This window comes from Gouania willdenowi, chromosome 21 (genome assembly GCF_900634775.1).
Source record: "Gouania willdenowi chromosome 21, fGouWil2.1, whole genome shotgun sequence".
NCBI classification, from domain to species: domain Eukaryota; kingdom Metazoa; phylum Chordata; class Actinopteri; order Blenniiformes; family Gobiesocidae; genus Gouania; species Gouania willdenowi.
In genome coordinates this window covers 14,502,070-14,524,516 of record NC_041064.1, presented here as the reverse complement: position 1 = coordinate 14,524,516, position 22,447 = coordinate 14,502,070, and the positions used below count along the sequence as shown (strand labels likewise).

The window sequence follows — 22,447 nt, the reverse complement described above, 5'->3', positions numbered from 1 at the left end:
TTGAGTACAATTTCAATCAAGTAACAGTACTTTGACTTGAGTAGGATAAATCAATACTCTTTACACCTCTGGTTTCAGATTATGATGCATGACTGTTTATTTTCAAAGGGCTTGGATGTAGGTAAAATAAATAAAAAGTTTTTATTGTGCTTTATGTACATTTCCCTCAAATGCACACGTTTACTGCACAATTCAGTGTTAAAAATGTAAATAAAACATAAGAATGTTTCTATGATGGGATGAAGTCACAAAAACAGGCACACTCCAGGAGGTTTATAGTAAACATTTCAAATGGTGGTACAGAGCCAACATCAACATTACAGGTGTGTCACAGACGCACAATCATCCACATCTTCCTGCTTCACACTTAACTGGAGTTAAATGGGTTTTATTACTGGACACCATTTGTAGTTCAAAATCCAACAATGAGGAAGCGTCTTATCCAAGTCTTTGGTTTTTTAATCTCCTCACTGGGATGGTTCTTCATATTGTGCACTATGGCAATGGACTACTGGAGGATCAGCCAGATTGGAGGACAAGGAGGCTCTTATATCATCAAGGTGGCTTGGTACTGGTCCAACCTGTGGAAGGACTGTTTTACTGATTCAACGGCTGTCACCAACTGCAGAGATTTCCCCGTGCTGTGGAGTGTTGCCTGTATGTAGCTTTTATTTCATCAGTAATGTTTGAACGAAGCCTCGACTGAATCAGAAAGCCCATATCCTGTTAAAAAGAGCTTGAGGATATATCAATTCTGACTAATAAACTATACACCAGGGTTGGGGTTGATTGTAATTGTGTAATTGGTCATTAAATACATTAAAATGTGATTAGAATTACAACTGGAATTGGAAAAAATCTGTTGCTATTATACTATATATTATAAATTGAATTGGAATTGTCATGGAAATTATAATTTATTTAAACTCAAACCTGAACCATTACAGTTCTATGGCTTACACATTTGAATTCAACAGTTATTAAAATATGTTTCATATCAACTTTTCCCACTACCTGTCACTCTCTTCAGGATCATTTTACCATTTAAAAAGAATTGAAATCTAGTGGTAAAATACTAATATCGATATTTTCATTGTTTAGGAAGCCTAACAAAATGGATGATAGATTGTATTTTTAGTGTATTTTACAGCTAATTTAAGAGGTGCTAACAGAAGGCTAACACAAGAGAAAGGTTATGTTTTATGGTGTTTGGTTTAATTCATTAATTGCAATTAAACTTTACTCATTGAGAATGTAATTAGAATTGAATTTCAGGGGAAACATAATGAAAATATCGGTCAACGTAATCGTAATGTAATTGTTATTCAACATTGGTTACTCTGAAGACGAAGTTGTAATTGAAAAATGTAATTGACACCCCAGTCCAAATACGTTGCATTCAACTTTATCAAATTTATTTGAAGAATTTGCTTTTTGTTTTTCAAATACGGTTTTAGAAAGTGTATACTGTGGAAGAAACTTTGGACTTTTAATAGATTGACTATTGATTCTGTCTCTTTCTCTTTCTCTCCATTCATTCCTGAACTATTGTATCTCACAGATTATGTCCAGGTCGTGAGGGGTTTACTGATGTGTGGGTTAACATTGGGCTTCTTCGCTGTAGTGTTGTGCTTTGTCGGCATGGAGTGTACTTACATCGGTGGAGCTGTCGAAAGCAAAGATAAAATGGTGTTTGCTGGAGCAGTGTTTCATGTTTGTGGTGGTGAGTATATGAACGTCAGAAGAACAGGTGCATTTGCTTTGCAAACGACCAAAATGTTTTGCCCTCGTTTAGTATCTCTGAAACTTGTTCACGCAGGAATATCGGATCTTGCCGGCTACTGCGTATACATCAACAGGGTGGCCAGAACTGCCTTTGCTCCCAATATTGGACCAGGAGTCCTTCGGTAATGTTTTTAACTCTAGTCTATTACATAACTATTTTGCTATTATCATTAAAGTGTGCATGCACTTTAATTTATTCCAGGTATGACTTGGGACCGCCCATTTTTCTGGGACTGGTGGGAACGTTTCTAATCTATTTGGGGGCTGTGCTTTATGCTGTAACGGTCTGGAGAGTAATATGCCCTCAAAGGTATTTAAAGCACTTTCTCACCCTATATGTGTCTCCTGAGGTCACACCATATAACGGACTTTGCTTTGTTGTTCTTACAGTAAAGCGGTGGAGGTTTATGGTGGAAAAACATACATGGCCCCCTACTCCAGAGGAAGGACGTTGTACACTGGATACTACAGACCCTCGGGCCAGTATGAATCTTATTATGGCTCAGGACGAAACAACAGCTCCAAGATCTCAAAACTCTCTCAGACAACACCGACAAAACTCTCAGATAGAGATGCCTTTGTGTAGTTCAGGTACAGTTTAAGGTTGATGTCATCATTAGAATCAATAGGGATATGGTGTAGTATATCTTCATAATTACTGGTACATGATTTTTCTGTGAATAGCTGCCAATAATCAATAAAAATGAAATAGTCACACTTAAAAGTCAATAAAGTACTCAAAATTAGTGCATTTGGCAATAACAGTGAAAAACAAATAACAATAATAATAAGTATCCATCCATTTTTGTTAGGCGGGGGTACACCCTGGACAGGGCACCAGTCCATCGCATAATAATAAGTAAATAATAATAATAATAATAATAATAATAATAATAATAATAATAATAATATAGCCTGATACAGTACATATACCGAATAGTCACATGATGAGTCAATGAATTGGAAACTCATGGACACACCCAATACTATAGTTTAAATCTGATGAATAAACTAATATTCAAAATGTAACAATTTAACTATGTTATCATGTCTTTTTTTTTTGTCAAGTAGGTTATAGATTAAATTAAAACATGCCAGCTTGTGTTTACATATATATTAAATGTTTCGCCTTGATTCAATCAGTCTGTCTAAGAAATGACCAGTTCAGCTGAAATATGTGGATTATTGACGTGTGTTGAATAAAAAGAACACAATAAAAACCTTCTCTACCTTTTAATGGTGTAACATGTTAAGTCGTCACAAGGCTTTAGACATACAGTAATTGTCCACAATGTTGGCTTTTGATGCTTGTCGACTGCACAAAGAAACTAAAGAAACAACTTGTTCGTTTGACCGACCATCGAATCTAAAGGAAGAACTTAATGTTGCCTGCAGCTAAACCTGTTTCAGGGTATCCACAACAAACACGTTTACTTCAGTGATCTTTACAAAACATAAGAGTTGAACCTTGTGAGGGCGTATACACACTTTCAGAGTCTATGTGTGTTTCATCTATACTCAAGCTCAGAGGAGGGTTTAAAGCAGACAGGCATAGGCACACAGTCGTGTCACACTTTACATTTCACCAGCTGGATTTTCCATTCCTTTGACAAGAATGGGTTACAGGACAGTGGTGATGTATATGGAGATAGGATGTTTTGTGGTGTGTGTCGCCGGATGGATCCTGGTTTGCTCGACAATGCCCACAGAGATCTGGACTTGGTCTGAAGTAGACAGCATCGTACTCACAACCTCAAACTACTTCTCCAACCTGTGGAAGGATTGTATTTCAGATTCAACAGGAGTGTCCGACTGCAAAGGGATTCCTTCGATGCTTGCACTAAACTGTGAGTAAAATAAAATGTCATCAGCTGATGTTTTAAAGAGGAAATTAAAATGAATTTAGCTAATTTTATTTAATTTTTTTCTTCCGTTGCAAAGGGGACATTCACATGTGTCGGGCGCTCATCATCATATCTATTATTTTGTCATTCTTTGGATCAATTCTGGTTATGGTGGGAATGAAGTGCACCAAGATTGGAGGGTCGGAAATTGTAAATGCAAGGGTAACATTTGCTGGAGGGATGAACTACTTTATTGGAGGTAAGACTGCATGGAGAAAGTTTAAACTATAAGTCACATGTTTAAATAAATGCTTCTGAACTGTTTCAGGCTTGTGTTCAATGGTCGCGTTCTCATACTATGGAAACAAAATCAGATCAGAATTCCAGGACCCAAACTACAGAGCTCAGAAGTAAGTGTCTATTTATTTTAGGCATTGCTATCCGTACGGTTGCCGTATCAATATACTGACATTCTATCCGTATGCAGCGCCCCTATTTGGCCAGTTTAGGTCACGCGATAGTTCAGTCATTGGCCAGTTTAGGTTGCGTGACTAAGACTAAACCTTACCCTAAACCTAACCCTACCCCTAACCCTAAAAATTGTTGCGATATAGGGTTGTAACCTAAACCTAACCCTAAGACGCTACCGTACAAATAGACACTTTCTTTATTTTAATAGGTGATTTACAGAATTACATATTTAGTTTATAAAAAGATAAACCTGATTTAAAATGTTGTTGCATTTAGGTTTGAAATCGGCGTCGGTGTCTTCATTGGCTGGGGCGGGTCTACCTTTCTTGTGGTTGGAGGCCTTATTTACAGCATCTTTGCTGGGAGAGAAGGTTGTAGATCAAGGTGAGTTTCCACTGGAACAGAAATATTTTCAATATTCACATGAATAACTATCAACAGAAAAATAACTGCCTTTTTTTTTTCTTTCTTTCTTCATACCAGCTCAGAAAAGAGAGATCGATATGTTTACAGGCTTCCTGAGGCCTATGGAGCTGTTCCGCCAACAAATAAAAGCCTGGGGTCGTTGAGTCGCACAAAGATTAGCAACAGCGTCAAGTCAAAGACCACCAACAGCAGCGAGAGCAGCAGAGACAGCAGCGTCTCCACGTTAATCAGCTCCACCAAGACAACTGCTACTACTGCATATGTGTGACTGTATGCCATATTTTTAACAACTACACCCTTTTAAATTGTATGTTTATATTTAATTTAAACAATGCATAAGAAGTGTTTTCACATCATAGTATAAAATATGAGTATTGTAACTTCTCCTTGGAGTGTTACCGTCGTTACCTGTAATTTTACTGCCTTAAGTGATTGTAACACCTGAATTAACCCCTTGGGAATCAATAAAGGTAATCTCATTTTATCATTTTATTAGATTATTTTCTAACCATCTGGGATTTCTACAACAATCTGAAATGACAGTATCATCTTGTAGTACATATGCCAATTTGTTTTTATTTCTCTTTTTTTGCTGCTCTTGAAAAATGAAGAGATAAATGACTGCTCTTCAAATGAAATTGTGCAGAGCTAAATATTGCATTTATATGCCAATCAGTATCAGGGACACTGTAGGAAAACTGTGACTAAACAGACATCTTATTACCTTCCTTTATTAGTCCCACAGTGGAACCAAGTTGTACTTTAAAAGATGTTATACCCAATAAGAGGTTGACCCTGGGCAATTAAAGGGTATGATTAATAAAAGAAAACAACAACTGCAATTGTTCTGCAGCAGCAAGAATAGGGTTATCATACATTTGGAGATAAAGAAGCAAACAATGATGATAATGATTACACATGCGTTCATCATCATCGCATACGCACGAGTCTTTCCAAGAACGCAACAGTATAGTGTAATATATATCACATTTGAGGGACAAATTTTATCGAAGTAGATTTGTGTCTTTATTATTAAATCAAACAAATATATTTTCAATTAAAAAACAAAAACCTTCATAATCAAAGAGAAAAAAAAGGTTGTATTATGCCATATTATGGGTAGTACATTTGTGTCGTTATTATTCAATGAAGAAAAATATTTTCGATTAAAACAAGTTTACTTCAATCAAAAAAAGTTTACTTTAATTAAAAAATAATTTTTTTACACAAAGAAAAAAATGTTGAAATGCAATTATGTGGGTCTTAAACATTTTTTTTAATTTAAACTTTTTTTTGGATTGAAAATATTTATTTTCAATTGAAGTAAACTTTTTCTTTAATTATTGAAAATGTTTTTATTTTATTTTATTTTATTTTATTTTTGAGTGGAGTCATATTTTTTGTATTTGGGCCATATTATGGGTTAGTAGATTTGTGTATTTATTATTCAATCAAAATAAATTTAAATGAAAAAAAAAAAAAAAAAAAAACACACAAAAAACCCTTTTCAACCAAAGAAAAAGTGCTCAAATTCAGTTATTTGAGCCACAAAAAAGAAAAAAAAAATCGATTGAAAATGTTTATTATTACTGAATAGATTGAAATAACTCTACCTCCATGTCTCTTCTGCTATGTTGAAAGTTGCGCGTTCACACTCACAGCTAAGCGCGTTCACGCTGTGCTGCCGTGGCTGCTCTGAGTTGAGCCAGCTCGTGTGGGCGGGGCTTTTGGGCAATCCAGCCAATCAGAGCCCCCCACGACCTGCCGGTGGAGTGTGTCGCTGAGTCTGGGAAAAGGGGAGCAATGAGGACCAACACATGGGACTGAGACTGAGGCTGAACAAGGAAACACATTAAAAAAAGCACCGTGGGACGTGAAGCGGAAGACTTTTAACCCACATATTTATCAACTATGGTTTCCATGGACCATGTATATAATAAGATACTAACTTACCTGCCATACGTTCTTGTTTTGATGGACATGAGGTATGAAGGTAAGCCTGTCTGTAGCTGCTCTACTGACTGACTGACTGACAGCTACTGAATAGCAGCACTCCCTTTACCTTAAGTTTAAACTTTGACCTTTGTTTAAACTATTCATGTAGGTTAACCTGACATTTTAGAGCTAATGTTAGCAACATTAGCATGCTGAGCTACTCAACACTTTTTATGTGAGATAAGTTAAGCTAGCTAAAAACAAACTTCATGTTTACACATAGCATAACCTGGTTAACTTTGTAGCATTTATTATTAATAAAACCTGCTTTATTTGAGTTTAAGTTACCAAATATATCAAATGTCAACGAAGTCTGCTCACTTTAGAGTTACACATGCCCTCACTTTATGGGCTGTGCTGTATTGCAGTGTTCTTCAACCTTGGGGTCGTGACCCCATGTGGGGTCGCCTGAATTGTCTGCGTGATTGATAATAAAACAAAGTTACTGATTATGTATTGTTTTACTTATTCTTTTCGAAATGAAAGCACAACATATGATCTTAAACAACTGTATTCAATATTTTCAGGTTCTCAAATATAAATCTGAAATATAATAATTTATATATAATGTACCCCGCTACCCTGAAATAGGACAGAGCGGGTCTGAAAATGGATGGATGGTTGCAATATAATGTAATTATGTCTTGTTATTTTTAAGGCCATGGCTTCAGGTATGTTAATAGACTAACACTCTATGGATTCGCAGCGCCCCTCATTGGCCAGTTTATGTCACGTGATAGGTGCACCACGTGACTCAAAATTTCACCATTTGTATTTTAGCTCATGTTTATTTTTAGCTACCCGCTAACTCTTATTTTAGCGCTAGCCCTAACTGTTACTCTATCCCTAACCCTAAAATGTTTATTTTTGTCAGAAATTTCTATTTAAAAGTGGAACTTGCTGTGTTAAAGATGTTACAAAGAAAATTGTCAAATATGGGATTTGAACCCACGTTAGCATAACCCGCAAAAGCAGTGAGTGCAGTACCTTAGACCACTCGACTATAAGCTCTGGAAATGTTTGCATTATAACAAACATTAATTCTAGAAGGAAAATTAAAGTCTTTGGGGTCACCAGAAATTTGGGATATTAATTTATTAAAATGGGGCCACGATCTAAAAAAGGTTGGGAACCACTGATGTATTGTAACGTGTTGTAGCAATAAGACCATTGTCATGCTGACAATCACGTGTGTGTGTTGTTTCAGGAGTGAAATGTGGTCAAGACGTGGACAATCACATGGAGATGGGGAAGAAGCTCCTTGCTGCTGGTCAGCTAGCAGACGCCCTCTCTCATTTCCATGCTGCTGTGGGTCAGTAACTGAAACCGAAAGCAAACGCTTCCTAAGTTGGGTTTTATCTCTAAAGGAATGCAAATCCAAGATGTAAACACTGATATTCTTTTACGTAGATGGAGATCCTAAGAACTACATGGCGTACTACAGGAGAGCCACTGTGTTTCTCGCCATGGGGAAATCCAAATCTGCACTGCCAGATTTAAGCAGAGTTATTGAACTCAAACCAGACTTCACATCTGTGAGTTACTGACATGAGTTTCAGTGTTGATGATGTGTAAGTGTGTATGAAGTAGTGTTCTCTTTACTTAACTACAGATTTAGTTAGGGGACGTGGGAAGGGGAAGACCTGAAATGTAATAACTAGTCAATAAAGTAAAGTAACAAAAGTGCTGAGCCCGAAATGTAATAAAAAAAAAATGTTATAAAACCCAAAATGTTACAACTGGTCAATAATGTAACAAGATGCTGAGGCCAAAATTGTAAAAATGTAGGCTTTTTTATTTATATAAACCTTTTTATGTATGCATATATATATATATTTGATTTAATTTTGACTACATTTAGTTGTTTATTTAAACATAAACACAACAGCAGTGTATTTGTTTACCCCAATGAAAACAACAATAATAATAATAATAATAGTAATTAAAAAAATCAAACAAAGCAAAGTGAGAATAATTGGTTGAAGCCTTGGTTGAAGGAGGATGTATAAACTTGTATGACTCTACCTCTTGTAATATCTAGTACTATGCTTTATTTCTATACAATAATCTTCTTATAATTTACACTATAAAAAGAGACTTCGTTAAATTGATTTATAATTACACACACACAAGCATATTTATGCCTATGATACTACTCACTACTTTGAAACAATATAAATAAATTATACATAAATCATTGACTCTCTATAATGTAATGGGCTCAGCACTTTTGTTACATTATTGACCAGTTATTAAATGTCAAGTTTTGTTACATTTTTTTTTTTAAATGACAATTCGGGTTACATACTTTATTTCTATACAATAATCTTTTTACAATATACACCTATTTACACTATAAAAAGAGACATAATTCATTGATGTATATCTATATAATTATACAATTCATGTAATGTGGATTGTGTGGATTACACACACACAAGCATATTTACGCACACGCATTTGTGTATGATACTACTCAATACATTGAAGCAAAATAAATCAATAAATAATCCCCAAATAATTGACTCACTCTATGATGAAATACAATTACTACACTATTAGGGGAACATTTTTTTGTCTAATAATAACAACTTGTTACATTTTAGGTAAAAAGTTTTTACGTTATAGGCTCAGCATCTTTGGGTGTAACATTTTGGGTGTTATTAAAAACATTTAACAATTCAGGTCTTGTTACATAACGGGCTCTAACAGGGCAGATTAAAAAAAAAATTATATATATATATGAAAAATGGTCTTATTCCAAGCCAAGTTCTACTATATGTTGATTATTTGCACGTCTTTAGGATTTATCAGCTGGAGACACTGCTGGGATGGGAAACCAGTCAGGTCTGTCAGCTGTTGTTGATTAACAGCAGAAATGTTGAATCCATTTGTCAACAGGCGCGCCTGCAGAGAGGAAACCTTCTGTTGAAGCAGGGGAAGCTGGATGAAGCAGAGAGCGACTACAAGAAGGTGGTGAGTAAAAGCAGCGTACCCTCTGCGTATGAAGCTAAAGCTAAGCTAGGATTATGAAGGTAGATATGTTGCAAAATGTGAGAGCTTGTAGAATGTGACGTGGAGTTGTCAAATGTGATGTGAGCTTGTGTATAAAAAATCCACACGTGAAATAAATTCAATGTCACAAATGTTGGGAAAAAACTGTATAGACTGATATTTACACATAAAGTTACAGCTGCAAACTTGTAATCTAACGTGTATTCACATGATTTTTAATTACTTGCGTAAATGATCGTTTACAACCACAACTCTCCGGTTACAACATCTCCAATCTACCACAAACTACTTTTCTCGTGTGAATCTGCGCTGCTTGAGTTTTGCAACACACTTTGCGTGACGTCTGTAGCAAAACTGATTCATGCTCGTAGAAATGGCCCCTCCACTCCCTGCTCCCCCGTGTGTGGGATTGACCAATCAGAAGCGAGGATTTGGAGACAGTGGGCTGTGTCTTTTTAGCACAGCAACAGGTGATATGACTGAAACAAAGTAATTTTTCTTCACTGTAAAGGCAGGATGATGAAATTTGCCTGTTTGAAAAAGGTTGTTGGTCATTTATGAACAAAAATAGTCATGGAAAGTGATTCTCCTTGTTTATATTTAGGTAAACACTATGTGGAGATGAGGATCAAGAGCTGACAGCGCCAAGCAGTTAATGTATTTTACAAAACCATTATTTTCATGAGACTACACATACATGTTCATCGTTTTATTGCTTCGTCACATTATACAGATTGCAGATTTTGTAGAATACATTAACTGCTGGGTCATTGCATCAGCTGTTTTCTGCTGACTCAGCAGCATCACAAAATGCACTATATATATGTATAAAAATTACTCTCATCTCTAAGCTGAGCTAGCAGGAAATGGTTTAAAGTCAGTCAGGGCGTTTGCACAGTAAGCACCATCAGCTATGATTGCTCTTGAGTGTGATGATGACCTCCATGATGAAGATGATCATAATATAAGCAGAGCTTAAACACTGCTGGGAGGTTGGTAGTGCTTCTAGACGCCCCAAAGAGGCAGAGAAAGACATTTAATAAAAGTGAAATAAAGGTAATAAACATTTAAATGACTTTTTACCTTAAGGCAGAGTTTTTCAACCTTTTTTGGTTCACAAATTTCTGGTGACCCCAGATACTTTTTTAAAAATTACTTTTTGATCATGTTTGATGTTATAGCTCATATTTTTTTTTTTTTTATAGTTTTTTCATTTATCTTTTTTTTTTTTACTAGATTAGAATTTGAGGAAGTGAAAGTATAGAATACAGTTACCTGAGAATGGGTGTGGTGTTTTAATTTGATATATTATAATAATATTAATAAAGAAAATGTAATTTTTATTATTTTATATATATATATATATATTTAAACTACATTTATATTTGAGGAAGTAAATGTATAGAATATAGATGTTTGAGATTGTGTATGTTTTAATTTGAAAAATAATAATTATCTAAAAAATTACAAAACTATGATTTTAATCAGTATTTTTTTTTTTTTTAATCAATTACTAGACATTTCAGGTGACCCCATGTGGTTTAATGACCCCAAGGTTGAAAAACACTGCCTTAGGGTGCATTGACTGTGAGTAATGGATCGACCCATTTGCATTTGCACTATATCATCTTTTACCTGGTATGTTTTCAAAGTTTTAAAAGGTTAAAGCATCTACTCTACATTTTTTGGGGAATGTTGTGGAAATAACAAGACAAAAATAAATGAAGAAACTGTGCTTTAAAAACTTTTTGCTGAGCTTGGAGGGTTTCACTTTCTTCTGTATCCTGTGGTTTTCTTCAATTGCCCAATAAAGAACAATGAGAAAAATAAACTGAAAATGATTGAAGAAAATTTTCCGTATTACAAGTAAAAAAAAAAAAAAAAAGACTCCATGTAGCATATTATTCTATCAAGCAGCGACTTGTAATGAGTTAACTGTTGAACTACTAGGTCTTAATGAAATATGTTCTTTAAATGTTCTAGCTGAAGTCCAGTCCCACAGAGAAAGAGGAGAAGGAGGCATCTGGTCAGCTGACAAAGTCCGACGAACTCCAGCGACTGCTGGCTCAGTCACGCAGAAGCTTCCAGAAGAAGGATTACGTGACGGCTGCTGCAGAGCTCGACGCCATCATCGACGTATGCGCCACTCCTCAGTGATGGTAACGGTCTCCTCTAAAGATCAGTTATGTGAAAGGTGTTTTAAACCTGTTGCAGACGTGCGTTTGGGACGCAGCCTCTCGAGAGATGAGAGCAGAGTGTTGGATTGAACTGGGAGAAGTGGGGAAGGCCATTGGTGACCTCAAAGCTGCATCCAAGCTGAGGAACGACAACACACAGGCGTTCTACAAGCTCAGCACCATCTACTATAACCTCGGTGATCATGAAATGTCTTTGAAGTAAGACTCCTGCAGCATTTTTTAAGCTGCTTATTTTGTTACAACTGCTTAGCCCCAAACGTCTTCGTTATTTATTACATATTGCACCTGGCTTTGTACTCTCACCATGTTTACCAAACGTGCAGCTCTGAAAAGGGATGCTTTGTAATGAACAAAGGGACTTGACCCCCCCCCCCTGTGCAGTGCTCGGCTGTATTCACAGATAAGCATTTAAAGGGCTGAGCTTGTTTGGATGACACGCTACACCATCAACCTCATGCAAGCACAGACAAGATCTGTAGCCATTACATATCAGCAGGGTAGGCTGAAGTACCTGCTGTAAGAAAACAGGGCCAATATTTAAAGAACTGATGTTATCTGCCTATCCAACATGAGGCAGACATTTTCCTCAATGGCCACGAAAGAATACAACGGTGTATTTGGGCCACATTCAAATAAAATAAAAAAATAATCTGGGCACTACGAGATTAAAGTCGTAACGTTTCAAGAATAAAGTTGTCATTTTATGAGAATAAAGTTGTATCTTAATAAAGTTGTAATTTTATGAGATTAAAATTGTAACATTTTGAGAATAAAGTTGTAAGTTTGAGGATAAAGTCGTATTTTAATAAAATCTTAATTTTATGAGATTAAAATCATAATATTTCGAGAATAAAGTTGTAATATTTCCAGAATAAAGTTGGAATTTTATAAAAAAATAGTCGTACTTTAGTAAATTGTAATTTCATGAGAAGTTGTAATTTTATGGGAATAAAGTTGTAATTTTACAAGATTCCAGTTGTAGTATTTCGAGAATAAAGTTGTCATTTTACGAGGATAAAATTGAAATACAAGCTATCGGTATTAGTTGCGTTCACTTTAACAGGGAATTGTGAGCGCTATACCATTACGAGTCTTTTAAAGTGCGACTAATCTAAAAATCTTACAACTTTATCAAAATGTTGCGACAAATCTCACAGCGCTGTGATAACTTTTTATTTTAATGTTGCCCTAATACGCGGCTGTAAAAGAACATGTTTTTAAAATACAGTAATTATGGTTTGTCATACAACATTGTATAGGAAAAAAAATTCTCATTTTAAGACTTCAGTTTCATTTGTTTTAAAATCTTTAAACCAATTATGTTTCACAACTGAGAATGTTTCCACTTCATGTCTGTCTCGTGCGGCCCATTTTCTGCCCTGCACTAGGCCACATCCATCCATCCATTCATCAGATGATATTTGCAGTTCCACCTTCACCTCTTTCCTCTTTTTGCCTTTGATCTGCAGCGAGGTGCGAGAGTGCCTGAAGCTGGACCCTGATCACAAGCAGTGTTACAGCCATTACAAGCAGGTGAAGAAACTCAACAAACAGATCCAGTCTGCGGAGGAGCTCATCCAGGAGCAGAGGTGTGTGCATGTTGCATGACCATCTGTTTGAAGATCGCCTCAGAAGTGTGAATATCACGGTCAAAGTGCACCTGCTAATCCGTCTTCAAAGAGCAAGGTTTGAGAGCTAGAATCAGGAGCTTAAGGGCTCATGGGTAGTATTTAGTGGTGATGTTGCATGTTTGGGTCGGAGAAAAAAGGGAAAAGAAAAAAAAAAAAAGCAAATCGGATACAAGCGTTTTCATGTAATTATGTATCCGTATAAATGTGAAACATTACATCAGCAGCATAAGTAATGCATCTCCAAGCGCTCCCACTCTGAATTTACAATCAGGCATGCAAATCCCACCTAAATGTGAATGAATGTCACATCTTATTGGACACACGTGAAGTGTTTATTTTAAACAACAACATGAAAATAAGACGGTATAGAGACGTCTGTGGGTGCACTGATCCCCCCGGTTCATTCTGCTGTTATTTTCCCAGTGTCATGTTATTGTCTAAACACCTACTGGCTTCCTTTCTCTGTAGGTTTGAAGAAGCCGTGAGTAAATACGAGGCAGTCATGAAGACTGAGCCCAATGTGCATCTCTTCTCACTCCTAGCCAAAGCACGAATCTGCCATGCATTATCACAGGTCAGGATCATCATCGCTAGGACCGGCTAACCTCTGTGTGCTAATTTAAAGTGACACCTGACTGCTGTTGTTGGTTTTTTTTTTTTTTTTGGTTTAAATACGAGCAGAGTCAGGAGGCAAGCAGAGCTATCTCAGTGTGTAGCGAAGCCCTGGAATCAAACCCAGAGAATGTGGATTTGCTGAAGGACAGAGCTGAGGCCTACATACAGGATGAGCAGTATGAAGAAGGTAAGACCTTCTGCTCCATCACTTTTACTTTTACTCCTCATTGTTATGGATGCGTTTGCTCCTTAAAAAAAAACTAAACGCTTTTATGTATGAGCACTAGGGTGAGTATTGGCAAGGATGTTGCAATACGATACGGATCAGGATACGATATTATCACGATATCACAATATTCTACCCAGTTAATGTCAAAATATACGTAGAGATGAAAAATCAAGTTGCTGTATATGTTCATCAGAAGATATTGATCATTCAGAGGATAAATTGAGTCAAAACTATTTGCTTCAAAACATCCTATTTATTATTTATTATTAGTGTTTTTGCACATTTTCACTAAAACTACTGTGTAGAATAACGACGGCATTGTAACAACTGTAAGTGAGAACATTAAGGGAAAATCACCCTGAGTTACTGACAATGCACAAAAATAAGAAAAATTAATTTATCCTATTGTGTCACTTTAAGCACTGATCCAAACAGATTATATGAAAATAAAATGCCTGTGCATACATAAATATTGCAGGCATCAAGTAATCACTGCAACACATTGAAAGCATTGTAATCACTGAAATATTGCACAAATACACAAAATATTGATTAAATACCCCCCCCAAATTTTTTTTAATAAAATTAAAAAAAAAAAATCAATTTAAAAAAAATAGATCAATAAATTTTTTATTTTAAAAAATCGATTTAAAATCGCGATATATCATGAAACAGATTTTTTTTTTTCACACCCCTAATGAGCACAGAACCCCAAATCTGTTCTTTTTAATCATGTTTTATCATAACAAATGTATGTGAACTTAGTGCCAGGGTCAATTATAATTGCAATCATGTAATTTTTAATTCATTGCAATTATGACATAATTACAATTGTAATCTTAATTGGAAAACATTTTTGTTGTAATCTTAATTGAATTGTGAAAAATTGATTTCTTTGGTCTCCAGTGTTGTATAGTGGGATGACTTTGGCACCAGTTTGGAAAGATAAATTACAAATATAATGATTAAAGCCATATTAATGTCATTCCAGTCTGTAGACATTTTATTCTTACATTTGCTAACAATGTCAATGATCTCCTTCTTCATCAGCTGCTTTCAACAACATTGAAAAAGTTTGAACTAAAATGCAATAAATAAATAAATAAAGATCATTGACTTTGTAACTGTAATCGTCATGGAAAGTCTATAAAAACTGTCATTTACAATGTAATTAAACATGAAACTGTGGAACCATGTTACAGTTCTATGGCTTACACATAGGAATACGTAGTTAACAATTATTAAAATATGTTTAATTTCATTGTTTACCTGTCGGATCTAAAAAAAAAACTTAAATCAAGGGGTATAGTGACAGAAAAAAGGCTCAGACGCCCACACCAAAAATTTTAATACCAATATTTTGAATGGCAAAGGAAGCTAAACAAGGTAACCAAGAAATAAAAAAAAACAATTAGATAATAAATAATATTGTTTTAGTGTATTTTACAGCTGATTTGAGCCGTTATCATAAGAGATGCTAACAGAAAGCTAACACAGGAGGAAGGATATATTTTATGAGGTTATTTATTAAAGGCTCAGTAATTGTCATTAGTTGTAATTGAGAACGTAATTGTAAATTGTCACTTTCTGGGGGACACAATTAATTGTAATTTGGGAAAATGCTGGTCAATGTAATCTTGAGTCGTAGTTGTACATGGATAATTAAAGATGTAATTGTAATTTAAAAATGTAATTGACCCCACCCTGCCTCATGCAGAACTTTATTAAAAGTTACGGCAGAAATAAGGGCAGCAATTGGAACAACTAGACTTTAAAAAACATTAATACTCATGTATAACTTTATAATCAATGCAAAGAGAAAACTTGTAGATATAGAATTATTGTTTGTTTTGTGATTTTTTTTGGGGGGGGGGACAGGGCTGTTCTTCCATTTTTCTTATTGATTTGTGGCGTAGTACGTCGTTCTGTCAAAAGCTAATTTTCAACCCAATTACAGTGATAAATAGTGGTGTGCACACAGTGTTGCATACACTTGGCATTTTACCAAAGTTTCCTGTGACCTGACCTTTGTTTTAAACCACTGACAAAGTCAATAATGTGTAAATAATCTCCCTGATTGTAACACGGCTTCAGCAGATGTTCCTTTTGGATACCAGAATGCTGATGAATTACAATGACCCACAACATGTCCAAGAGTAGATAAAACAAAAAAATGCAAACATGACGACTTCCTGAAAAGGTTAATAAATTACCAGCTTGAATCAGAAGTCATTTATTTTTTGTTCTTTTTTAAATTATTATACCTTCTGCTTAAAAAAAAAAACTACGTTTATTACAAGACAGTTGCTAAAGATTTTGTTTTACAAGCACACAGCTGCTCTAAATGTTGGTTCCTTTAACACTGACTGGTGTCATGGCAACAGTCAGACACAAGGGGTCCCTGTCGCATAGCACAGAGGAAGTTTGAATCTGATAAACCTCATTTTCACCTCAGTTTAACGTTTGTGCTGCTCAAGCAAATGAATAAGGTCAGTGTGAACTTGTAAGAAAGGCAGAAAACATAAATCAGACCAAGGGGGATGTTGCATCAAATATAATCATTTAAAATAAAATGATTGCAGCAAATTTTCTGTTCTTCAACTGATGTATTTGATGATTTTTAAATTAAAAACAGTAAAAGTCAGGAAAGTTGTAAATAAAGTTTGCAGTGCATTAATTTTGTTACATTTTTGGCTTTTAAATCAAAAACAAGATGTTCTTCCAAAGACTGAAGGTAAATATGAGGAAAGATGTAACAGTGAACTGTGGTGAATGAAATTAGGGGTTTAACAATCATTTAGAAATGTTGATTAGAGGATTTTATTTTGAAGAGTCACCATTAAGTGAAGCATTTGCTGTGCATCAGGATAAAGGCCTAGTCACGTCATGTAGGCCTACATGTGTTATTTTAACTCTGTGCTTGAAATAATTAATAGCAATGGCTCCCAACCTTTCAGTCCACATAATGTCATTTAAAAAGTAGGAACAATTAGTTTAAACTGGCAAATAATTGGCATGATAAATCATGAATGTGGTTAAATTGGCAAAAATATGCATGAAATATGGTGAAAAGAGGTTAAAAGTGACAATGGGTTTGCGACATCAAGTGGGAAAAATGGTGGAAAGCGTTCATAAGTGCCAAAAATGTCTTGAAAGTAGAAAAAATGTGCAGAAAAGGCATTGAAATTTGATGGAGAAGTGGCATGAATGGAAGTAATATAGCAAAAATGCAATAAAAGGAGCAAAAATATGGGCAAAAAAAATGGTGGTTAAAATACGGCAAGTTTGGTGGAGCTGCAGAAAAAGAGTAAAAATAAACAAAAATGGGCTCAAATTGTTCAAAAAATATTTCTAGTTTCTTGAGGGCATCTGGCGACCCCCTACCAGTGTCTCGTGACCCTAAATAGGGCCCTGGCCCCAAGATTGAGAACCCCTGCACTAAAGGAACACATTGAAAACACAGTAGTTTTAGGATTACATGGATCTATAATATAATATGTGAGGACATTGAATGTATGAGATGAATCTAGATTAAATTCACCACCTCAACAATATCGCTGCTGTTTCCTCACGTTTTTGTGAACACACAAGTGTTATGAATGATGACCCTGACCGTTGGATTTCAAGAGTAAAGAAAAGGTGGTTTCTCACCATTTCTGTATTTCCTGTTGTAGTACAGAGATCAGGGGGTCTCCTCAGCAACTCCTACAAAGTGCACAGAGCCTTTTAAACTGTCAGAACACAAGGCTGTTAGATTCACCTCAGTATACAAGGCTCACTAGCAGCCATTCATGTGAACACAAACAGTCTGAAGCAGGATCTGAAGGTGGGGGGCGGGGTTAATATATTTATTTCAGAAGAGACAATGAGGTCCAGGAATCTGGGGCCTCATTTATGAAAGTGTGCCTAGCTAAGCACACTTCAGCTAGCGTACGATAAAAACCAGGAAGTGCATACATATTATTATTTTACGACTTATAAACAAGGGCGCACGTACGTCCCACGCCTTTTTCCGTTTATAAATCACAATGAACTTGTAAGTTGTCGCACGTGAGGAAACGCCTCGCTCCGCCCATAAAAGGTCCGGTGAACGCCCTTAATGAATATTCACTAATACAAATTTCACGGTGGAACGAGGGGGAAAACGAGCAAATAAAACAAATTTCACTCAATGTGATGTGGAGGTTTTAATTGTTGAGGTGGACACGCAGGAGAGCGTAATTTGGTGTCACGGTGCGCATTACGAATGATAGAAAGAAAAAAAAAAAAAAAAGGTGAAAAATAAACGATCACACATAAAAGCAGAGGAGAAAATGTGGATCACTCTCCATAGGAAGAATGTCTGTTCAACAGGTGGAGAAAAGGGGTGGAGCTCAGCCTCACAAAAAGCTGGAGGATCAGTGGGGATTGGGGATCCCCTCTATGTAACGGAGGTGGGGGACACACACAGATGCACTATATATGCACCAAAAACATAGCTCGTCTTCCTCCCACTGCAGCCTTGTCAAAGAAGCTATTGTGTGTCTTTACGCATTAGAATGTGTTCCTTTTTACGACAGCGACAGGTGTTGCAGCCAATTGATTGGCAGTTTGGTGCAATGATTATGTGATTTTGATTACAATTATTAATAATAATATAAAACTGTATTTGTAGGTGCGCGCACGTCACTCACTCCGTGTGCATCAGTATAACTTTTTTCCTCCGTTTTTGAAAATGCATCCTTCAAATAATATGTTGTGAAATGTTCAGTGTGTTCAATTATTTCACACTAATTCTAATAATTTCACAAAGCCGTCTTTAATTTCATCCTTCTGTTGGTGTCGGAGTTTCCCGTTTCTCATGATTTTGTGCGTACGGCAGGGTCAGAGCTGCCCATATTACCTCGCCAGTTTTTTATTTTATTTTTAGAAATCCCAAACTTTGTCTATATGTAGCGTACGCTTTCTTTTGTACGTACGCAGCGTTTATAAATGAAACCCCAGAAGTGAAGGAGTTTGATGTAGTGGCATTAAACATGGACGTACTAAAGAAAACATAGTGTAGTTGTTAATACAGTACGTTGAATCAGAGGTTTATGTGTTGACCCTAGCTAATGCTAGCAAAGCTACTTTATCAGTCGACTGTTAGTACCGTGACCCTGAGTTTGTAGCAACAAATATTTTCCTTAAGGCAACGTGACTCTATAAACATCTGATGTCACTGTTATCGTCTGTTTATTGTGGATCAAATGGACTCATTAGCAGTAGGATTATTATTCATGCCTCTTGAATAAGATCCTTTTATTCTCTCCTACTTTGCAGCTCTTAACGACTACGAGACGGCCAGTAAGCACAGCGAGGGTGACCGTCAGATCAAAGAAGGACTGGAAAAAGCCCAGCGACTCCTGAAACAGTCTAGGAAAAGGGATTACTATAAGATCCTAGGAGTGAAGAGGTAAGAACTGCAGTTAACACGGCTAATATTTCACAAGTGGGCTAAAATACTGCAATCTCGTCACTGTTTGAAAGTCATGCTAAGATTTGGTGTTAAATGTAAGAAATTCTCAAGTCATCAAAAGCGGAAATCTTCAACGATAGAGCCAAAGTGCTGACTCGGATGGGAAAGAAAAGTGTATTTTTAGGTGCAGCTTAAGTGGAAATAAGTGTGGAAAAAGCTCCTCTTATCTTTGACAAATGTGCTGATAATACTTTGCCCACGGCCACAGGACTGCCCAGAAAAAGGAGATTATAAAAGCCTACAGGAAACTGGCACAGCAGTGGCACCCGGATAACTTCCAGGATCCGGTGGAAAAGAAGAAAGCAGAGAAGAAGTTCATAGACATCGCTCAGGCTAAAGAGGTTCTCACTGATCCAGGTGAAGTAACGAGTCTATAGTTAGCATTCACTCCTTAAACAGCCAAGAGGGATTTACTGTAAACAGATCATAGTAACTGTATTCAGACTGTATGTCACCAAAGATTGATAGGTGGTACATTGGAAGATTTGATTAGCTTAAAGTCAGTAAAAATAAAAAATAAAAATGGATGACATTAATGACTATAGCAACATCAGCCACTGAATAAACGGCAGGTTTTGTGTGAAGATAAGGAAAGGATGAGTTTTGGCCAATTAGGCCCTGAAGTCACACCAGAAACTGCTGAGGAGAAGATATCTGCTCTGGGAATGAGGGGCTTTTTTACTCCTCTTATGGGGGTGGGTATGTTTCATATTTTTAGACAGGGTCTCTTGCTTTTTCAGCCTAAATTAAAATGACAGATTTTTCCATTTCTTTAGCACTAAATCCTTTATATTACAACGCATTCTAGTTTTTTCTGCAACAGCACACAAAAACAAGTTGGTTTTTTTACTACTTTTATTAAAAAAAAAAAAAAAAAGCAGATTGTTGGTTTCAGAAGCTGTAAACCCACTTCTGTAACCACTAGGCCACCACTGCCCAATACATACCTCTACATACATATAACATTGTAACTGCACAAAGAAGTGCGTTGAAACCTGGGCGTGTTGCCCAGCTTGTGTTTTTTCAAAAAAATCTAGAACAGAACATTGCACCCCAAATCATGACTGACTGGATATTTGACACTGAAGAAGTAAATGGTGATTTCTTCACAGTATTCTAATTTTTGGAATTCCTGTTTTTGTGGTTTTATGAGCTGGAAGCCCAAATTATGTAAAAATAAGCAAATAAATACTGGATCTATAATCTGTGAAAGTTTAACTTTTTGAATGGAATTATGGAAATTAAACAACTTTTCCATGATATTGTAGTTTTTTGGAAAGGGTGTGTACTTTAATATCAGGATATATCGTATTGCTAGATGCCAGGCAGTACACACCCCTAATATCTCCTGTGTCTGTGTTTTCCAGAGATGAGAACTAAGTTTGACCATGGAGAAGACCCCATGGACCCAGAGAGCCAGCAGGGTCACTCGTTTCATGGAGGTTCCCAACATTTTCAGGGTTTCAATCCTTTTGGCTCGGGACCCTTTAACTTCAAGTTCAACTTTAACTGAGAAGCTGTTCTTCAATCTGCCTGAGCTGGAGTGGACGCTTGTTCTTTTTCTCTCTATTGCAACGGGAGAATGTGGCCTCAAGAAACGTCACAATACATGTGTCACAAAACTGTAGACATCATGTCAGTGACTTCATTCACACTAAAATACAACTTGGATAAAGTCTGTGGCTAAGCTACCACAAGTCTGTCATGAAAAGCAGCTTTTATCTGTCCAGAGAAAGCTGTTAAATATGTATTTCACACACATTCATCCATTCATAACACCAAAGACAGTGTAATATTTTTATATGAATGGACATTCCAGAACTGTAAATAAATAAACAGCTATTTATGTACAATGTTGGATTTTTGTCAGATCTTGAAGTTTGGGTCTAAAGAACCTTCTAACATGAAATGACAAATGACTTTGGGACCCTTTTTTTTTTTTTTTTTTAGACAAATATTTATTTCTTTACCACCACAAGTTATTTGGAAAAGCTTTTCAACACAGCACAGTGAACAAGGAGGTGCCTCGACAGGCCACACCCTGAATTTAAACATGCATACATTTAAAAAACAGTCAACTTCAGTCAAGCAGCAGAACTGTTCTTTCCTGAGATGTAAACACTGGTTCATTGTAGAGTTAAAACAAAGGGAAAACTTAAGACCCAACATGATGTAAACATACTTTGACATGTTGACATTGTGAATACTTTAGTAATACTTGGTGAGCATCCTTTCATGGAGGAATCACTGATGCACGTTTCTAAATTCTCTGTACAAACACGCATCGTAAAAACCAGACGTGGGAACAAGTCACCGCTTCTCAAGTCATACTGTAGGTTGGTTCCTCAATTACCCAACTGAGTTTCATTCAGATTGAATACGGATTGTGCATTTCGTCTAGCTAGTTTAGCCAAAGGAGCTGAAGTTAGATCTGCGGCGGGGGAAGGTAGAGATGTTTTCTTTTCTCGGTGGCTTTCCGAGGGAGATTTGCTGGGTTAAAGTATCCTCGCAGATGGTTTTATCTGCTTCGGGTGTTTGTGAGGTATTCTGAATGTAGTCTATCTGCAACAAATCTTCGTCGTGACCTGGGGTGCATTCATGTCAGTCTCTCTAAAACACCAGAAAACTATCCAATAACATAGATAAAGTCCCTACATTGGTCACTAGTCTCTATTGAGAAAAAAGTTGTTAAAGATCCACAGCTGTGTGCGTTCATGAGGAGGTGATAAGTTTGGTTCGGT

General features: G+C 36.3%; 3 protein-coding genes across 4 annotated transcripts; all 3 read left to right on the top strand.

Annotated features, from left to right (window-relative positions):
• Nucleotides 1-335: 335 nt before the first annotated feature.
• On the top strand, nt 336-2,880 carry cldn10l2 (claudin 10-like 2). Its single transcript, XM_028435186.1, has 5 exons — nt 336-657; nt 1,562-1,723; nt 1,820-1,907; nt 1,988-2,095; nt 2,176-2,880. Exons 1-5 carry the CDS (start codon nt 426-428, stop codon nt 2,369-2,371), a joined length of 786 nt encoding a protein of 261 aa, XP_028290987.1. The 5' UTR covers nt 336-425; the 3' UTR covers nt 2,372-2,880.
• A 304-nt stretch (nt 2,881-3,184) lies between these two features.
• Nucleotides 3,185-5,010, top strand: LOC114454631 (claudin-10-like). Its single transcript, XM_028435185.1, has 5 exons — nt 3,185-3,632; nt 3,727-3,888; nt 3,958-4,039; nt 4,377-4,484; nt 4,584-5,010. Exons 1-5 carry the CDS (start codon nt 3,401-3,403, stop codon nt 4,792-4,794), a joined length of 795 nt encoding a protein of 264 aa, XP_028290986.1. The 5' UTR covers nt 3,185-3,400; the 3' UTR covers nt 4,795-5,010.
• A 1,272-nt stretch (nt 5,011-6,282) lies between these two features.
• Nucleotides 6,283-21,559, top strand: dnajc3a (DnaJ (Hsp40) homolog, subfamily C, member 3a). Of its 2 annotated transcripts, none has more exons than XM_028435183.1 (12): nt 6,283-6,519; nt 7,729-7,833; nt 7,932-8,056; nt 9,423-9,497; nt 11,520-11,672; nt 11,751-11,932; nt 13,204-13,323; nt 13,834-13,939; nt 14,047-14,167; nt 19,511-19,643; nt 19,915-20,063; nt 21,074-21,559. In XM_028435183.1, the coding sequence occupies exons 1-12, from the start codon at nt 6,438-6,440 to the stop codon at nt 21,217-21,219; spliced, it is 1,497 nt and encodes a 498-aa protein (XP_028290984.1). In that variant the 5' UTR covers nt 6,283-6,437; the 3' UTR covers nt 21,220-21,559. The 2 variants fall into 2 exon arrangements, with proteins under 2 accessions (XP_028290984.1, XP_028290985.1); XM_028435184.1 differs by having other exon boundaries at nt 6,285-6,511.
• The last annotated feature ends 888 nt before the right edge of the window (nt 21,560-22,447 follow it).